The sequence below is a fragment of the Manis pentadactyla genome, chromosome 11, assembly GCF_030020395.1.
Source record: "Manis pentadactyla isolate mManPen7 chromosome 11, mManPen7.hap1, whole genome shotgun sequence".
Lineage (NCBI taxonomy): Eukaryota > Metazoa > Chordata > Mammalia > Pholidota > Manidae > Manis > Manis pentadactyla.
The window spans coordinates 112122867-112143333 of NC_080029.1; the positions used below are offsets into that span (position 1 = coordinate 112122867).

Consider the following 20467-nt stretch of genomic DNA (forward strand, 5'->3'; position numbering starts at 1 on the left):
TTCCCAACTCTTGTATTCCCAACATATTGGTAGCTTGAAATTGGCAAATGCTATAAATTAAGGTTTTGGGTTTTTTTTGAGACCTGGATGTTAGACATTTACTAGCATACTACTGGGCAAAACCCTCCACATCTGGCCCCTCTTATCAATAGCCCACCTACATGGCCAGCCTGGTGGGAACTCTCTTCTCCATCCAAAGCAGACAGTGAGCTGTCCCTGGAAATACTCTAAATCTGGCCCTGCCCCCTGCTATGGATGACTGAACCTGGGATGTACTCCTCCTCTATCCTAACTCCTTCTCCAACCCTCTTCAGACACTTCCTGCACCCACAACACTAGCCCTTTGTCTCTCTCTGACTCAAGGCCAGGACTGATCCCACTGACTTTGCTGTAGTGGATACTTTGCTGGAAAAGTCTTTCAGAGCTGTCTATATCACTCTCTTTGCAACTAATCACAACCTGTCTTGTGACACCTCTGCCATTCTTGCCCTGAATTTCTAGTTGAACCATTCATTGTTATTTAATACTTAGTATGAACTTAACTGAATAAAGATATGCATTTTTACCACATATTTGAGTGGTGGGCAGCAACTGCTATCTCGGACAAAGTTCAAGAGTAGACGTCTTTTGCCCTAGGATCAAACTGGCTCTGCCAACAACTCATTGTATGACCTTGGTTGAGTCATTCTGAGTGTGGCACCTCCCTGTGTCCCCAGTACCTCACCTAATATCTGTCATATGGTAGGTGAAAAATAACCATTGGTTGACCTTTACTAAAATCCCCCACTTCTCCAATTGCACATTTGCTAAACTAGACCAGATGATCTGAAAAGATACTTCCAAGACTCTTATTTGGTGGTTTGATGTCTTATTTGTACAACTAAATTGTAAGCTCCTTGGGGGCAAGGTCTTCTCAGACAGACAATGCAGTGTAAAGGAAAGAGCAAAGGGTTTGGATGATGGGTGTATATGCATTTAAATGACAGCTCCACCACCTACTGGTTGTTTCACCTTGAACAAAGCACTTGATAGAGAAAGAACTGAATCTGCTTCATGAGGGTTATTTGGGGATGAACTAAGATAATGTCTGTAGAGCACTAGGCATAGTGTCTGCGCAGGGCAAGGTTACTTTGTCCTGGGGCCGGTGGGGCTTCTGCAACTCAATAGTGGCTACAGAGCTGGTGTGTGTGGCCTGAAAATCCATCGGGGTCGATGATCTGACACATTCTATCTTGGGTTTTGATTAGACTATAGTCTGAAGTTTCCGCCCCCAGATTTTAAGGAGACCACTGCAACTCCCAAAGCAAAGAGATGATGGTTCTCAACTCTCATTCCTTTCCCCACTGCAAGGCTGTTTCTTTTGACCCCCAACTTGCAGCCCAAGCCCCATGAGGGGGTTTCTGAGGCCCGAGCCAAGGGTGAGAAGAAGAGAAGCCTGCTGGGCACTGCTGGAGCTGGGCTCCCAGGCATGGATAAAGGCCAGGCACCCAGGGGGAGGCCAGGGAGTGAATCTGACATCTCGCAGATGATTTCCTTTTTCCTTTTCAGGAAATCAGAAGCTACTCCAGAGAAAGTTGAGGTTACAGGAATGCGGGAGGACAGGGTAATTTTAAATCTTCACAATAAACATATCTAAGAGCAGGAGATGGGGGCGGCTCTGGGAGAGTTTGGCTCTGTAAGGCTCCAGCCCCACCTGGCCTCCCTCTACCCACCGGGCGCTCAGAGCCAGCACCTGGACCCTCACCTCGAGGCCCAGCAAGACATTTTCTTCCCCACCCATCAGGCTTCTGTGGGGTCTCCAAGGCATATCTCTCGGCCCAGAGGCCGTGGCCCCAGACGCAGGGTTTATTCCTGGCATCTCTCTACGTCTTGATCCTAGATTCTTAGCTGGGAGAGAAAAAGGCCTAAAAACTCACCAACGAATTCTGGCGTCCCAAAAATGTTCTTGAATTCAACTCCATCTTCTATTTCGTGAGCGAGGCCAAAGTCAATCAGTTTGATGTGTGGAATGGGAATATTCTTGTCTAACAACATAATGTTTTCTGGCTGTAGAACAAAAAAAAAAAAAAGGAAGGAAGGAAGAAGAAGAGATAGTAATTAAGGCCCTGCTTTGTGTTTTTGCTTTGGGGTTGCAGTGGGATTTGGTGTTCTTTTTTGGGAACTAAAACAGCATAAATAAACTCTTTCTTGTTTCTGTGTCCTCAGTCTTATATGAACTCAAAAACAGGCACAGCACAGAGGGCAAAGCCTGGGTTTTACCAAAACTGCTGCTCACAGCAGAACTGGAGACTTTCGTTTTAATTCCCTTTCTGTCTCTGATAAACAGATCTCTTCAGTGTGGTTTCCCATTCTTTCATATGGGGCCAGTGAGACTCTTGCAGCATTTCCTATAAACAAAACCTCCGCCTCCACGTGAGTGTGATAGGGTGGGGGCTTTGTATCCTACCCTCGGTTTATACTTGACGTATTGACCTTCATCTTCCAGACCACCTCTTTCCCCTAGCCGGCCAGCTTCCTGTTGACAACACTCCCCTCCTCTAGACTAACCATGTGCCTCACACTTCTGTATGTGTTTAACTAATTTTGGCCCTCAGCAGGACACAGGAAAAAATGCACTTGATTTCCAGGGAAAATACCAGTTGCCCAGGTTATTTCCAGCCCAGCAAACAGCTGTCTGATCTGACACAACAGTGCAGGTATGTGTTGACAGCGGGACAGCCCTGCCCTGGCCTCACACACCCCAGGCTCACAGTGACACTAGAGCAGGATCCTGAGCCTACCCGTCTCACTCCCACCCAACTGCTCAGAGTACATAGCAGGTGAGCAGGTCCCTCTGTCTCACCCTTTCCTCCCCTTCCCCACCATGACTGCCCCAAATGCCATTCAAAGTGGAATGTCCTAAAAACACACATCCACAAAGAAACTTGTACACAAATGTCACAGCAAATATTCATCATAGTCCCAAAGTAGAAACAACACAATGTCCACCAGCTGACTACTAGATGGACAAAAATGGTATATCCATACAGTGGAATATTATTCAGCCATAAAGAACGAGGCAAAGAAAAAATTCAAAGGAATGATGTATTGCTACATGATACAACATGGATGAACCTTGGAAACATTATGGAAGCTAAGTGGGAGAATCAGTCACAAAAGACCACATATTATATGATTTATATGAAATACCCTGAATTGACAAATCCATAGAAATAGAAAGTAGATTAGTGGTTGCCTAGGACAGGGGAAATGGAGAATGACTGCTAATGGGTACGGGGTTTCTCTTTGGTGTGATGAAAATTTTCTAAAATTGTGGTGTTAGTTATACAACTTTATAAATTGTTCACTTTGCGTGAATTATATGGCATGTGATTTATATCTCAATAAAACAGTTTAAAATGAATCAATCAATCAATCAATCAATCAATGAACGAATGTTTAAGAAAAGTGAATGTCCCTATTTCTTAAAGTGCTGAAGAATTTCCTACCTCGTACTTTGCTCACATCATTTGCTCCACCTGGAAAGCCTTCTGCTCAACCTCTGACCACTGAAATCCTGGCTGGGCTTCAGTCTAACTCAGTCCGTCTAGTCCCTGAAACCTTTCCTCACCAGCACTGACTTCCTCCCCACCCCCACCCCCCACCCCATCATCCCTGCCCAGAAGTGATTCCTCCCTCCCCGTCCCCTTCAAGCTTACTTGAACCTGCTTGTTATGACAGCTATCTTGCTCTCCCTTGACCACTGGCCTGTCATGTCTTTGTCCTAGCTCTCCTACCGGACCCTCAGCTGAAGGCAAGATTCAAGTCTTCACATCTTCACCCCAGAACTGCAGAGCCCAGAGGCTGGCAGGCCGGGGGCAGCCCTCACTGTTAGCTGAGCTAATTCTGAATCTGGACTGAAGACAGCTGCCCCCACCCCAAACCCCCCAGCTCCGTGAAGTCTCTGTGATCCCACAGTGGCTCAAGTGAGCTGCTGTGGGCCACCCCCTCCTTTATCCCTTTTTTAAAAATAAATAATACATTTCCTTTTGCATTTTTTAAGCTTGTTTGTTTTTTTTCCCCCTCTGAACACTTCTCCCAACTTTATTTTGAAAATGTGTCAAAGTCCGTTCCCAAGGCAGAGCAGATCCTTAGGCTCTGCAGAAAGGAGAGTAAAGGTGGGGAGATCAGGAGACAGGGCCAGGCAGATGGGCCCACTCCAGTGCCCCCAGCCCAGCCCTCCCGCGGCTCCAGCGGCTGCCTGTGGGCTCCAAGTTCCCTGGAGCCCCATGCAGGGAGCTGCACCCTCCCCGCTGCCCACCACCCCCTGGGCAGGCAGCCTCTCCTCCCTCCGTTCCACCACAGTCCTGTCACCTGAGTGGGAACTTGTTCTCTCCTCCAGGGATTGGCCCTGAGGCTTGTCCTCGGGCCCAGGGGCCAGGGCCTGGGGCTTCCTGACCACCACACAGCGTGCTTAACACTTAATTCATGCTGAATGGGGATGGGAGCCGTGGACAGAGGCAGTCACACTGGACCCAGTGACCCCCAGAACAGTGGGGCTGTAGGGGCAGGGGTGGAATAACAGGGAAGGAGGAAGAACAACTGCAGGCTGAATTCTCCCAGGCAGCACCACCCTGAAAGGTGAGAGGGGTCCTGACTCACATCCTCACCTCAGTGTCCCCCCCAGTCTGAGGAAATAGCCTCTCCACCAGCTTCTGAGAACCTCAGGGCAAGGCCACATTTTCTCACCTGAGTCCTGCCTGTCTTGAAAAGTTGTCCTGTCCCTGGCTTTACCCCAAGGATCTAACACACAGCAGGTGACTTCTCCCCTGCTTGGAACATTCTTCCTCAAGTCCCTGCCCCAAACCTGGCTAATTCCCATTCACATTTCACTAAAAGTAGTACCTCTTCCAGAAGAAGACATCAAACACACACACATGCACGCGTGCACACACATATACACATGCGCGTGTGCGCGTGCCACCTCCCCAGGTCCCACAGCACCCTGTGCTTCCCCCGCTGCGGAGCTTCTGCCACTGTCTCAGGGTGGCAGCTTTCTGATCTGTCTCCCTGCACTGGGTTCGAAACTTCCCAAGGGGGTTGTTCCTATCATCTACCCAAAGCTTGGTATGGAGCTTGGCATCCACCAGGTGCTCAGTAGTGAGTGATGACACATGCCATTTAGTGAGCCCCTGCAGTGCGCTAGCCTAGCAAGGGACATGCTGCAGACCTCACTGAACCCTCTCAGCCACCTCATGCAGTGGTGTTATTATTCCTGTTCAGAAAGAGAAACCAAGACTGAAATGCTGGTCTGTGGACACAAGGATTTTACCCTCTACCGGTCAGAATCCAAAGCTTGTGCTCCTAACCCAGGAGAAAATGATCTGCCTCCCCTGCTTCTCAAGGGCCCTAGGACTCTACCACAAGGAAAAGAAGGCATGCGCTTGGCCTGGCCACCGAGGGCAACCTTGCAGCCTGGCTTGGGCAGAGCAAGCTTCCTACCCTGGTGCCTGCTTCCCATCCCAGGTGCCTTTTCCTGCAGTGGTGTCTCACCAAGGTGAGTGGTCCCGAGCCCTGCTTCTGCCGGGCTGTGTCCGGAGGCTCAGAGAGGAGCCTTGGGACCTCCTGGGCTGGACCTCTTCATTTCAGTGTGAAAACAGAGGTTCTGGCAAAGAGAGTCCCAAGGTGGGTCTGGATGGTGATGTGCCTGGGGTTTGCTGGCTGGGAGGTGGCGGTGGGGCAGCAGGAATGTTCCACTAGGTGCTCAGGACCTGGGTTCTTGTCCCCGCCTCCTCACTCATGCATCGGGCCATTTGGACCAGATATAGCTTCAGGCTCAGACCCGCCCCTGACTGGGAATAAACAGGGGTCACAGACTTTCTGCCACCAAGCAATGTTTCCTGCTTCCGTCCCTGGCCACCAAGGTGATTTCAGTCCAACCAGGGATTTGGGCTCCATATTGGCAGTAACTCTTGCTTTCAGAAAGGCTTCCTTCTTGCCATCCCAGCCCCTACTAACAGCCTGATGCTACCCAGGAGGAAGGCAGGGACTGACATTTATTAACATTTAGCAGAGCAAGGAGTGCACTAGTGTTCCATGTCATCCTTGCAGTCTCCCTGCGTGGTAGGCACTACTGCCATCCCCATTTCACAGATGAGGAGACAGAGGCTCAGAGAGCTAAAGCCTTGGGCCCAGGTCCAGCACCTCATAATGGCAGAATGAGGGTGGGCTTCTCTGGCAGCGCAGCCTCCGCTCTTTCCACCACATCACCCAGTTTGGTTAAATATCTTCAGTGTTCCCATTGACCGTCAGACAAAGCCTAAATGCCCTGTTTGATATTTGAGGCATCTGAGCCTCTGAACCAACTGCCCCACACTACTTTTCCAGTTTCACCACCTATCGCTTGCCTGCACTTACCCCATATCCCCTCAAGGTGGGTATTATCATACCCAGAATGACATCTCAATTCTACTTTCTGCTCTGGACCTCCCCCTTGTCTAGAATGCCTTTCCAACTCTTCTTCACACCTTCAGAGCCTATCCCCCATCCCTGCCTCCTTTTACTCCCTTACTTTTCAATGAAGTGGCCACTGACCTAGTGCTCTAACCCCCTCAGCACCAACAACGCTTACAGACGAATGGTCCTAGATGGCAGGCTGTATCTCATATTGTGGTACTGCTTTCCTGAGTAGGGGCCTCCCTGGGAAAAGTCAAAGCAATTTTAAGATCCCTAGCATCCTCTATGGTGTCCTGCAACCTCCATGTTCCATTGAAATTTGCTGATACGTGTTGAAAGAACTGGTCCTCCCTTTCAGCCTGTGGAGACCTTCCACCACCACTAGGGACACCCTAGCACCTTCCTCCCCAAAGGGCTGCCAAGGAGCTGGGTTAGGAGGGAAGAGGGACGGAGGGAGGCTCCCCAAGGGTAGCCAGAGGGCCAGCAAAGCAGAAGTACCCCCAGGGGCTCGCTCTAAGCTTCTTTGCTTTCCCCCTCCCCAAACAGGGTAGGGTGGTAGAAAAGAGCCAGGCCTGGGTGTTGGAGAATTCCAGTTGCAGTTCTACCACCCAAGGCTGTGTGAGCTTACACAGGCCTCTCTCTGGGTCTCAGCCCAAACTTTAAAAGACACCAGATGATATATTGCAGAGCTCAAGGCTCCGCAACTGCAAGCTGACACAACCTCCCAAGCTGACAGGACAAATTCCCGCTCCTCTGGGCCCCAAGGCAGGACATGCAGAGGCTCAGGTTTCCTGGCCCCAGGATAGGAAGGAAGAACAGGCTGCTGTGACCATGGGCTGCTGGGCCCAAGAGAGACTGCCCTCTGGGTAGTACCATCCAACACATACACCCTTGCTTCTGTCATTCTCCTCTAGCTTTATTTATTTCAACCAAATACTCTAGCCACACACTTGATGTCACCTCCAAAGCATGGCTGGAAGGAGGGAGCACATTCCCATAGGCACCACTGTCCAGCCCAGGACTGTGCAGCTGCTATCAGCAAGTGAAACTGCACCCACCTGTCAAAACAAACCCACTCAGCCCAATCCACCAGGCAGGCAGCTGTGGGAGAGGCCAGTGTGTCCCTCCGTGTCCCAGTGGGTCTGACCAGAGGTGCCTGCTATGGTGCTAACCAGAAACTGGTCTTCCGGGCAGGTCCCATATCAATGCATGCTCTGCAGCAGCCCAGAACAGCATGTCCAGGAGGCCCTGCAGGATGGAAGGAGCCTTGGGGCTATACGGTAAGGTGCAAAAGACCAGAGCTTAGAGCCAGGCAGGCTGCCACTCACAGTGAAACCTGGGCAAAGTCACTGAACCCCTGGAGTCTTGGTTTTCCATCTGAAGATGGACAACACCTATCATAACATAGAGCTGTTCTGAAGATTCAGAGACATGGTGCATGTAAGGATTGATGCCGACAAGATTGCAGAGAATGGTGGCAATGTTTGTTCGTTCCTTCTGGGCTGCAGCATTGACAACATTCATCCCTGCGAACTCCACTGAATCCCTGCTGGATCACCTGTACACAGCTGTAGACCGCGCCCTTTCATGGCCCCGCCTCCTGCTCCACTCATCTTCTGCTCCCCTCCTCTAGCCTGTTTCACCTCCAGACTCACAACATTAGGGATGCAAGGTACCTCAGAGATCATTTAGTCCCTTCATGTCGCAGAGCAGCCCAGGGGAGTTGAGAAGCTGCCAAAATCATTGAGCAAGGAGCAGAGTCCAAGCATAGTGACCGCCTGCCCAGTACCCTCTCCAGGTGCTTACATGGCCTGCCTGTCACCAAATGAGGCTGCTCAGTTCAACAGAGCAGGAGCCTAGCCAGGTCTGTGCTATGGGGACAAGGAAGCTGTTTACAAACCTTCACTGGAAATGTCAAGCAGGGCCCCAGGTTATTCAGAAAGTGCTGGGCAACCTGAGAGAACAAGGCTGCTTGCTGACAGGCCTCTGTGGGCAGGTTTCCACAGGGCTGTAGCCAACTCACCCTGGCACACAGTAGATGAGATCACAGGCAGCCCCTTCCCATGGGCCTCCAATGTGGCCCATGCCCAGCATCTGCCTCTGTCTGATATTCAAGGCCCTCCCACCTCTTGCCAGCTAGCCCTCTGCTACATCCTGGCTGAGGGCTGACGTCCTCATCATGCCCACCCCAACCTGCCGTCCACTTGTCTGGAATGCCCTTCCTTCCTGGCAAGCTTCCTCCCCCTCCCCAAAACTTCAACACAGCCACACTGGAACGTCTGTGACGCCCTCTTTGCCAACACACACACTTAGCTGTTTCTCTTCAAGGGCCTGCATGGTTCCCTGACAGGCATTTGGCAGAGAATTAACTCACTATTATTGCTTCCTTTCATGTCCTCGCCCTGCTATACTGAAGCCCCAGGAGGGAGGACAGGGCCTGCCTCTCATTTCCATCTCTAGCAGCCAAGAATGCCTGGCATTAGAGTAGATGCTCAGGAATTGTTTACTGGTTGAATGAATGAATGAACCTGTGGAGTCACACAGGCATCTCTTGTACATTCTGCTTTTAGGGAATCAACATAGATCATGGCTAAGAGCCTTAGAATCTAGGTTCAAATCCCAGTTGTTGTCATTTACCAGCAGTCTTACCAGTAATTTACCAGAAGGGCAAGTTACTTCACCTCTATCAGTCTTAGCTTTCTCTGCTGTAAATTAGGAATAATAACGAAACCTAGCTCAAGAAGGTCACCAAGAGGACCAAACAAGGCATATGAAGTGACCTGTAACTGCCATCGTCACCTCTGTGATCGTCTCCTTGGTCATCTCTTTCCTTCCCAGAAAGAGAGTCTTTATCATCTGCCTATTGAACTCCTACCCATCCTTCCAGGATTAGCTAAAATTCTAGTCCTTCAGTAAGTATCCTTTGAATACCCAGCCCAGCCCTCCATCCTTCTCCCAGCTCCTCCCTGGGGCAGCAACCACGACCCACAGCACCACCGACTGCCAAGAACTCTCTGTGTCAGTTCATCTCCCCCTCTAGTGTGCATGCTTGCTGAGGAAAGGGCCTGTTTCTCCTGCTCTTTCTATGTCCTAAAAGCACCTAATTTTGTGTATAGCAAAACCTACAGCACTTAGTTTACAAAGCACTCACACTTATTTTATTCTTACTCTCTGAGGCAGGTCCTTTCAGCACCCCCATTTTACAGATGAAGAAACTGAGGCTCAGAGAAGTTAAGTGCATGCCCAAGGTGCCTCAGCTAATACGAAGTAGACCTGAGATTCAAGCTCAGGCTGACTCCCAATCCTGTGCGCTCTTCCCCTCCCACATTGCCTCCCTTCCTCTGATGCAAGCGTGCCCGCGGGATCACCCCTGTCTGCTGGCAAAGTGGGTATTTCCATTCAGGCTCTGGCGCCTCACCGGCTTGCTGTCCCAGCTCCATGTTCTTCCCAGAAAGCCCACAGCTGTGGCTTAGGGAAGGGCCCCAACTCAGCTGCACTTGGATTAGTTAAACCACAGCCTCTGGCCACTCATTCGTGACTTCCTCCTCTGGGGGAGGCTGTTGTATGCTCTGACCTCCCACTGCCCTGCCCAGTAAAGCAGGAGAGAAACCACTATCTACTTGGCTTTGTGCTCTTGTGGGGTACAGGAAAGGAAATAAAAATTCACTTTCAAGGCTATCCTGGGACCACTGGCTTCCTGCCCTGGACCAGTCAGCAGTGCTGGCCTTGTGGTTTGTGCCCAACAAATACCAGTAGCTTGTCCCCACCACCCCACCGCCCCACATCACCTTATTAGATCCTCACAGCCACCGAGTTGTGGATGTCCAATGCCCACATCTAACCAGTAAAGAACCTAGGCCTGAATCCAGGCATTCTGAGCCCCAAGCTGTGTTTTCGGGGCCCCCCATCTAAGCTAGTTATGCATTGGAATCCCCTGGTCATTGTGTTAAAAACTAAACTGACTAAATCAACTCACCAGGAATGAGGTTCCAGAATTGTTTTTGCAAAGCAAGCTCTCCCAGGAAGTCAAAATCAGACAGTGCCCAGTGTTCAGGAAGCCAGTGCTGAAGAGGGCCCTGTCATCAGAGAGACACGGGTTTGAACCCCACTCTGCCCTGTGCTAGCTGTGTGACCTTGGCAAGTCACTCAGCTGTCTGTGCCTTGGCCTATCATCTGCAAAATGGGAATATCACTTCTTGATTCTGCAAAACGGGAGGCACAATGAAGCTCTCGGTGCCCTTGAGCAACATTTCCATAAAATGGGCACGGCCATGGAACCTGGATTATTGTGTGGATAAAATGAATAAATGCATACAGGGCACTCAGAGAAGAGCCTGCATGTTTACTAGGCGCTCAATCAATGTTGGCTGCCACTGTTATTATTACACCACTACCATCATAACAGTCAGCCTGCATACAGCACTAGCCTGTTTACAAAATGCTTTCACCTGTAGGGTCACAGAGACCCAGGGATGTGAGCTGGCTCATGACAGCAACTGCTGAGTCTGCAGGAATTTTGCAAGCTAGTTGTTAAACAGAGATATGGAAGTGTATTATTTTCATATCAAAAATGAAATGATATAAACATATTTAAATAAGTTACGTTAAAAGCAAAACTTAAAAACTCATTGCTTCTTAATTTTTAATGAGATTTTAGTATTGTATATGCTTTTGAAGTTATTTTTGCCTTTTCTCTTTGTATGAAGGAAATACTACAGGCAGGTGTGCCCCCCCTCCCCAATTCTAGTCAGTGATGTCATGTTGGTGCCTTGAAATCAGCTACAGTGGGTGCATTTACACCACAGAAATGGGCAGGCACTACAAATCAGGGCTTGATTTATTGTCTTCTTGATTCTAGACTTGAGAAATGCTGGTGAAGATCGCTTAATAATGCAGATTAAACTTAAAAGGGCTCTGTGTCTGCAGTGGTTATTTTGTAAATAGCACAGGAATAGAGGAAATATTTTTTCAATATTCAGAAACTATCATCAACAAACTATTATCCAACTCAGCATAGAAGTCCCTCATGCCATTGACAAATGAGCAAAGTTCCAACACACATCTTCACTGTTCATTGTCAGCTCACCTGTTAAGGTAAGTGGAAATACCGACCAACATTCTTGTTGGAACTGCCTTCATTTGTCCAGTGCACCATAGGATGCCTACTGATGTAAAGAGCCTGGCAACAGCCAAAGAAAGTGTTCCATGAGAATCAGTTGGCTCTCTGGAATTTACAGTAAAAAATACTATATATTTATTATTTGTAAACTGCAGTACAGCCTTTATATAATAAAATGTACAATAAGTGTGGGTGTACATGCATTGTTTTCTGGACACCTGGCTCTTAACCTGAGTACCACTGTAAAAAAAAAAAAAGCAGGTTACTGTCTGTGAGAGGTGAGATGGAAAGTGAGAGGAAGAGAAGTAAAGTGACTCATTCAAGGCCACACAACTTGGCGGTGGAGCTAGGTTTGAGCCCAGGTCTTCTTAATGCCAAGATACCTGCTCTTTCTACCACCCTTCGCTGTTTCCAGAATCAGACTCTTCCACGGCTCCTGGGATCAGCTGCCCGGGGTCAGGCCCAGGCAGGGTCCAGAGGGGCCCTTTGGGCATCTGGGAGCAGCCAGAGGCCCGCAGGCCCCTGACAGTATGAAATGGGGATCATGATATCTACTCCAGCTCCTGCCAGCCTTACACAGTGTCCTGCTACCCTGGGACTCTGTCCAGCCTGCTGGCTGTATAGTGCCACCTCGCTCATTCCCTCGCTGGATGTTCCCATGCCCACCTCCCTATCTGAGTCCCTTTGGGGGATAGAGAGAAAGAGAAAGATGGCCCAATAGGAAAGCTATCTAAAATTCACAACCAGCACCTGTAAGGAGTTTTAGAGTTCACAGGAACCCTTTCATAAACACTGATATCTCCCTGGTCCCTCACCCCACTCCTGCGGCACAGGTAAGAGAGGCAGTATTATCTACACTTTCAAGGCCAAGAGAGGTCAGAGAGGTGACCTCCCCAATATCACACAGCAGAAATGCGACTCAAATGCAGTCTCAGCCCCCAGTCCTCTCCTCTTTCAGGTGGGCCATGTGGCCTCCTGCAGTACTTTGTAAGAATCAGTTGGTTGGCTTAATGTTCCCCATTTCAAAGCATCTGTATTTCAACTCTTATTAATGGCTCTCCATAGCTTAACTTTTGCCATATTTTGTTCTTTCCCTCAGATATTTAGTTCTGTGTCCTCAGTTCCCTTCACCTCGAGTTACCCTAGGAGTCCTTGCCATACTTGATAAAGCAGCCAGCATGTACTTCTAGGGTCTAGGCTCACAGTCTGATGCATGGAGTCCAGATGAAGGGGCACAGGGGGTACACTCTGAGACTGGGGCACTAGCGAAGCTTTGGATTTGAGGAACAGGAAACAGGGTCCACCCCTCAGAATTTATTAAAAGAATAAGAAAGTACAAGAAATAACTTATTTTTTAAAAGAAAAAGCAATGTAACCAGGTGAGAAATTAACTATGCAAAGGATAAATTTATGACACAGTACAGACCTTTGGATTACAAGCTGTGTAGAAAAGGTGTGTGGCCCAAGGAAGTAAGAAATCTGCATTGTTAGAATCTGGTTAAATAAAAGCTGGTGGCACTCAGCTTTGCTTAGTGTTTCCTCACTGGCTCAGTTCAAGTCCCAGCCCTGTCCTTTAATACCTGTGTGATCTTGGACACATTTCTTAACCTCTCTGAGTCTTAATTGTCTTGTGTATAAAACAGTGACAATACCTTGCACCTCAATGGGTGACCATGAGGATCAAATAAGACAACAGCTGTGTAAGCATGCTGTCTTCAAGGAAGCACCAAAACACACTTAAAGTATTATTAGTATCATTCTTACAAACACTTAGGAGGGAGCCCCTTTACATCATGAACGTACAGACAGTTCATAAGATGATCGGAGCATAGAGCAATTTGGATATTTGGGGTATCTTACTCAGGAATTCATTCCTCTTCACATTGTTTATATAAATCAAAAAGCCCCTTAGAGTTCTGGGCTCCTGGCTTGCATACAGTGTCACTCACTTCTCATGGCTGGTTCATTTTGCTTAAAAATATCAGTCAGACTTGAGGACTACCTTCCATTTCTGAATTCTCCAGTTGGATTGGTAGGGGGAAGGAGGACACACCCATACTCAGAAGGGAGTCTCCCGAATCCAAAATAAATACATCACCACACAAAAACGCCCTCTACAAGGCCTATATTTCTGTTGGGATCATGTACAGGGTGAGGTTCCTGGGTGGCACTGAGCCCCATTTCCTGGTAATCCATCTGCAAATGGCATGTCTGAAGGCACATGAGGGGCTGCTTGGTACTGGGGACAGCGGCCCCAGTGTCCTTTCTGTCTGCGTGAATACACGGCAACATCAGCTCCTTCACCACCCCTACCTGCCCACCTCAGCAGGCCCTTCTGTGGTGAATTCCCAACACACACCGGGATGGTATTTACTCTGCAGAGGCAGAGAACTTACCCTTTGGAAGTGACTGTTGGCAAGAGTTATGGTTAGCTTTTATTTCAGGTGGCCTCCCCACGAGCCTCACTGTGGCCATGGCCCAGTAGATGGTGAGCCCTTGGAAAGCAGGTACCATATCACATTCATGCTTGTCACTCTACCCCTGGCCTATGACAGTCCTTCAATAAATGTTTACATCATTGAATTGAAATCTACCTGCAACCTCTTCTGCATTTTCTAGGTGACACGAAAGGGACTTTGCCATCCGTGCATGCATCTGGTCTTACTAATGCATTCATTCACTTACTCATTCACTCAACACTGAGTAACCTGCCATGTGTCAGATATAATCAGCAGGAAGTAATTCACAGTGATAATTGCTCTCAGCAGAAGTTTGTACAAAGGGCAACAGAAGCATAGAGGCAGCTTAGTTCTTTGGGAGGTGACAGGGATGGGAAAGGCTTCCCAAAGGAAAATGGCATTTCTGCTGGGCCTGGAAGGATGAGCAAGAAGTCCACAGGCAGAGAAAAGGAACAGCAGAGGCTTCCTGGATGGGAACAGCATGAACAGAGGAGGAGAGAGGCCAGAACATACGTCTGTCATCTTCTTGCCTGGAGCTAGACTTTTGGAGCGGGGAAAGGTGAATGAGATCAGGGTGGATGAGAACCAGGGCTAAGGCAGTGCAAGAAGGGCCTGAATGTCATGCTGAGAATAGGTTCATTTATCCTACAAATGATAAGGATCCATCACAGATTTCTAGGCAACAGCATAGCATGATCTGTTTTACCGAGGCTGCTCATCAGACATTAATTTGCTCGTTCATCAGCTCTCTGCCACAAGGCAGGGAGCATGACGTAAGCAGGCACAGAGCCTCCCCATCTCTAGCACAATGGTTGAACATAGGAGGAGCTTATCAAATAGTGGCCTGGGGGGAGAGCGTTCATATTCCAAATGCGGACCAGAGCTGACCCTCCTCCCTCACCTGCTCTCTCAGGCTGGCAGGTGAGCAAGGAGAACAGGTCATGGGTAGGGGCTCAGAGACAACATGGTGGCTGTGCTCACAGGGAAGCAAGGCCAGCCTGACTCACTTGGGGAGAAGTAATAGACTTTACAAGAGTGGAGGAAAGCAGAGGCCTCTATGGAGAGTGAAAATCAGGGGAAAAAATCATATAGAATGAATTTTATGTGGTGGGAAACACCACGGAACCAAGAAGGCTCCCCTAAGCTACCAGCTGGGCTTTCTGGGTGATCCCTCCAGTTGGTGAAAAGGTCCAGCCAGGGAGCCCGCATACTCGCAATTCTGGCTCCAGGAAGTGTCTCCCCAGCCATGAGGTAATCCCGCTGAGTTCCAGCTACTCACTGCTGCCTGAAGCTCCCCAGCCGGGCCCAGGCCCAGGAACCCATGGGTGTGGGAGTCAGAGGCTCAGAGTCCACACAGCTCCAAGCATATGAGGCCGGGGGAGGGGTTAGCAGCATCCTCACCCTACATGTATCCATAGGACACTCAGACTATCTCTGGGTCAAGGAAACGTCCTGACTGAACCCAGGAGCCAGACATGCCCGCAGCAGCAGCCCCACCTAGCAACCGATCTCAGCTCTCTGCTGGGCAGTTTAGAATCGCATTAGCCAGATTTGTTTTCCTAGTCTATTGGGGCCAAAACACTGTAACAAGAGTTGTATTTTCTTTCCCTCTGGTATAACAATACCAGTTGCTATTACAGAGCATCGATTGGATATTCACCACTTAATGCTGCTTTCCTCTAACCCTTACAGCTCAGTCAGGCATGTATCTTCTTTATTTGCATTGAAGCTGAAAAATAGAGGTTCGGTGGTATCCAGGCACATGGTACAATGAGAATCAAACCCCGACTTAGTTAACTCCAAGCAGCACTCCCGACCACAGTGAGATGCCAGAGATGCAAACGGGACAGCATGAATCTACTGTAGGCGTCAGGCCTGCCGGAATCCCCAACTCTTACCTCTACCAGACCCATGGGAGAAAAACCAAAGGAGCCTGTTTTGAGGCTGTTCTCCCAGAGCCAGCAAAGACCCAGAAAACATCAAGTTAATTGTCTGTAGCACTGCCGGGAAGAAGACACATTGCAATCCAGGTACGCTGTTTCCTTCTGGGTGTATCACCGCTCTGAGGTCCAAAGGCCTGCCCAGGCCACACCCCCTTGGTGCCCTCGACTTTTACCCCGTGACACCTGAGTGAAACTCTGCAAGACAGCCTCTGTTGGAGGAATTCAAAATACGGCAACAATAGGCGTGAGGAGGGGGGACCTTGCTGAGGGGATTCACAACAGGTCACCCCACTGAGCAGGGTAGGAGCTGGGGTGGGATCCACAGCAGGAACTGAGCCCACGCCCTGGTGCTGCGGTTCTGAGGCTGTGGGCATGCCATCCCCCCCCTGGGCCCGTCCGCCAAGCCACTACGTGAGCATCAGCCTGGACTCAGCCCTCTTCCTCATCTCCTGCATCTAACTGGGCACTGCATCAGTCCTCAGCTCAACCTCCATAACGGGTCTTGAATCCGTCCCCTATACAAACTAGTTTGGCACTTGCCACATCTCACCTGAATTACTGCACTAGCTTCCCAGCTGGGCCCCCAGCCTCCAGGCTCTCCTCGTTCTACCCACCCTCCCAGCTAGAGGGATCCTTCTGAAATACACATCTGGCCATCTCACCTCCCTGATCATCTGGTCCCCCATATCCCTCAAGGTAAAGTTCAACTCCTTGGCTTAGCCCCCACACCCAGTGTCTGCCTCTGCTCTCCTCCTGGCTTCTCCAGCCATTGAGCACTTTTACACTCTGCCTGAACTTCCCTGAATGTATTCCGCTTTGTTAGGAGCATGTACACTGTTGGCCTCTCTTCCTTAGGAGGCCCTTTCTCTCTGTTAACCCCACCAGTCCTTCAAAACTCAATTCAAATACCACCTCTTCCGGGAAGGCCTTTTGGATACCCCAGCCTAACTTAGATGTTCTCTCCCAACCCCCTGAAATTCCTTCTATCTCAGCACTTAGAGTTGGTTTTTTCTTTTCTATCCCCTGAACTAAGTTTCCTGGAAAAGAGGAACTAAGCCAGACAGGGTCATAGTTGATTCTGTATCTGTGGCAATACCCAGGTACCCAGCACAGTGCTTGAAAACACAATTTCTGGATAGAATAGTGGGTGGGTTGTCTTCCCGGTAACCAAGTCCTTCTGATCACGGGTCAGAGGATTATTGTGCTTTGGGTGTCTGTACAAGCTCATCAGTCTATGCAGCCGAGTTCAGTTACTGTGGGAACCGACCCTTCTACTTTGACCACATTCCTGCTTTATGAGGTCCTATGTGGTCACACTGAACTTTCTCGACCCTGAATACCAGTTACCATAAGATGAGTGGCCCCTGGAAGCAGATTTATGGCCACAGTATGGAGCAGGACTGTGGAAGGCAGTAGTCAGAGGTCCCCTGGCTCCAAGATTTACAACCTCCGGCCAAGGGATGCTGGGGGCTGTGCGTTCTGCGTCCACAGAGCCAGCCAACCTCAGCAGTCTTCATCTGACTGCTTCTGGTCCTGCCTGCTCAGGAGTTAGCTCTTGGCCACTGAAAACTTCAGCCTTGTAAAATCTGTTTTAGTTTCAAGTTTCCTGTCATTGGTCTATTTATTTAAAAATTATACCCCACTTATTCCCTGAAAGAGATAAGATACCTGTGGTCTGATTAAGAAGTTTCTTGCAGTCAGCCTATGTGAAGTAACCCTGACATGTGAGATGAAACTGAGGAGGTAGATACTTTCTGTGACATCATTTCTTTCTCAGGAGCTCAGTGTTTTCAACTGTGAGACAAGGGGGGAGGGCCAAGCGGGTGCTGAGCCCCTCCCAGCAATGACAGCGGGAGAAACTGGGCCCATTCTTGCTGAACGGATTCTTTTCCCTCCCCTTCGCTCCCCACCACTGACCTTGAGATCGAAGTGAGCAATTTTCTTGGCATGAAGGTAGTTCACCCCATCCAGGATCTGTTTTATGAAACTTGTGGCTTCCTCCTCACTCAGAGATTCCTTCTGGGCCAGGAAGTCGAAGAGCTCTCCTCCAGACACTCTGCAAGATACGATGGGGAGGGCCCAGGTCCGTCAGTCCCGTGTGTCACGGGGCCAGGCTGACAGGTGCAGCTCCTGAACCTGACCCCCAGGCGCCCTGTCAGGGGGTTCCAAGTCAGCCCTGGCACCGAACTGGGATAACTCACTTCCCCACTCCAGGCAGGCCTTCATTTCCTTGCCTGCAAAATGAGCAAATTAAGCAAGATGGCTCCTAAAGCCCCTTTCTTTGATTCTATAAAAGACGGCCTTTTCAAAGGCCCAAGAGAGTCTAGATGCAGTCCTGAATAAAGACCCATTAATTATATTCCTCTCTAAAAACTCTAAAATACTACTTTGCCCTTACACTCCACCCTCTTACACACTATAGTTGATGTGACAGGAATGGAGGATCCACAGAGCAAAAGAAATCTCCCCTGTAAATACTAGTTTACAGTTTAATCTGAATTAGGGATCTAGGGATGCCAGATAAAATAGGAGATTTTTATTTGTAAATCTGGCAACCCTATTTGACTTCTTTAGCCTCTAACAAATGCTGGGTTATCTAGCCAGTAGGTCCTCCTCTGGGGCTGGGACAGAGCCAAGGGTCACTGCAGGAAAGGTCTCAGGAAGGGATCTGGGGCAGGGGTCCAGGAACTTAGGATCACCTGGAGAACTTATCAAAATGCAGATTCCCAGACCCTACCAAATTAGATTCTTCAGTGGCAAAGCCTGTTTTTACAATAAAACAGCATCATAATAGTAATTAATATTCATTAAATACTTATTCTGTGCAAAATGTTTACTTTATACACATTATCTTATTCTATTATCATAATACCTGATGAGCTATATACTATTATTTTCCTATTTTGCAAGTGAAGAAACAGAGGTTCAGCAAGATTAAGTGGCTCACCCAAGGCCTCCCAGCCAGTAAGCAGTAGAGGCAGGCTTCAAACACACGCAGAACGACTTTCAGTCACAATATCTTATCATACTGAGTGTGCTCAGATGATTCTTAAATGGCCAGAATGGCTTCGGTCCCAGTTTTGGGGACAGAGTCACTCTTTTCCACCTAGTCCATCCTAAACAAAGAGCATCAAAATCTTCTTTTCTCCTTTCTTTGAAAATGTACAAATGGACCCACTAAGCAATCTTAGCATCAAGAAAAGTAGAACAACTGGACATGATGTGGCACAATATGAAGTACACAACAATACCTATGAAGTATTACAACTTAAAAACATTGAATCTAAATATGCTTAAGCCTCTTGTCCAGTGGGTCTAACAGAACTTTCTGTAGAGATGGAAATGTTTTTTATACATGCTGTTTAAGCTACTGAGCATTTATTTGAAACACGACTAGTGCAATTGAGGAGCTGAATTTTAAATTTTATTTCATTTTAAGCCATTTTAATTCAAAAACCACATGTTGTAATATGGTCCTGTAAATACAACTCTATTGTTTTGATAGGATTGCATTTCATTCTAACCATTGCATTGCAAATGGACTGAGACATGCTCTAAGTGTAAAATACACACTGCATTTTGAGGACGTAGCGTGAAAAAAAGAATGTAAAATAGTTCATTAATGATTTTAATATTGACTACATGTTAAAATACTATTTTATATATATTGGATTAAATTTAAAATATTACTGAAATTAATCCACCTTTTCCTTTTTACTTTTTACTCAATGATTCTACTAGAAAATGTAAAATTGCATCTGTGATTTGTATTATACTACTACTGAACAGTGCCAATAGAAAGAGTATCTCATTTAGCTTACAGGAAGTACAGGAGATAGAGGGACAAGTTAAATAACACCATGAGGAAGAAATAAGCCAAATCCAGCCTGTAAGACAATCAATGGGACAAATGACCTAGTTTTTCCAACAAATCAAAGGCATAAAAAAGAGGGGCAAGGAGACCTGCTGTAGAAGAAACAAGACATTAAGAGACAAAAGAACCAAATGCAGTATATGGATCCCATTTGGATGCTTATGCAAATAAAATACTGTGAAAAGGTATCTTTGGGTCCATTAGGGAATATCACTAAGACTGGAGCATAGGCAGCCTTAATGGTCCCGAGGGCTGGCTGGATAATTCTGTCAGTGCAATAAATATATGACAGCCACAATTTTAAAAACCATTGTCAGTTAGAAGGCACACTAAAGTACTTATATGTAAAGTGATATGATGTCTGAGCTCTGCTTTAAAATATTCCAGTTGGAGTTGGGGGGAGTAGAAATTTTATAGAAAACAATATTGGCAAAATGTTGATAACCTGAAGCATGGTGATGGGCACCTTACATTATTCTCCCTGCCTTCGTATGTTTAAAATCTTTCATAATAAGAATAGTAAACTTCTAGAGGAGGAGGCTCCACATTCTCCTTCAGCTGCCTCCCCAGAACGACCATCGTCACATGGAAGTTCTTCCATAACAGATGAGGAAACTGAGGCCTGTAGGAGGGGAAG

At 48.1% G+C, this 20467-nt stretch overlaps 1 protein-coding gene across 2 annotated transcripts in view; it reads right to left on the bottom strand.

The window, feature by feature from the left end:
• DAPK2 (death associated protein kinase 2) overlaps window positions 1–20467 on the bottom strand; it is a 110810-nt gene that overhangs the window by 20838 nt on the left and 69505 nt on the right. For both annotated transcript variants that reach the window (XM_036892073.2, XM_036892072.2), the window contains exons 4-5: window positions 17874–18012; window positions 1917–2046 (exon numbers count right to left, since the gene is read on the bottom strand). In XM_036892073.2, the coding sequence (XP_036747968.1) occupies window positions 1917–2046; window positions 17874–18012 (269 nt within the window). The remainder of the gene's footprint in view (window positions 1–1916; window positions 2047–17873; window positions 18013–20467) is intronic.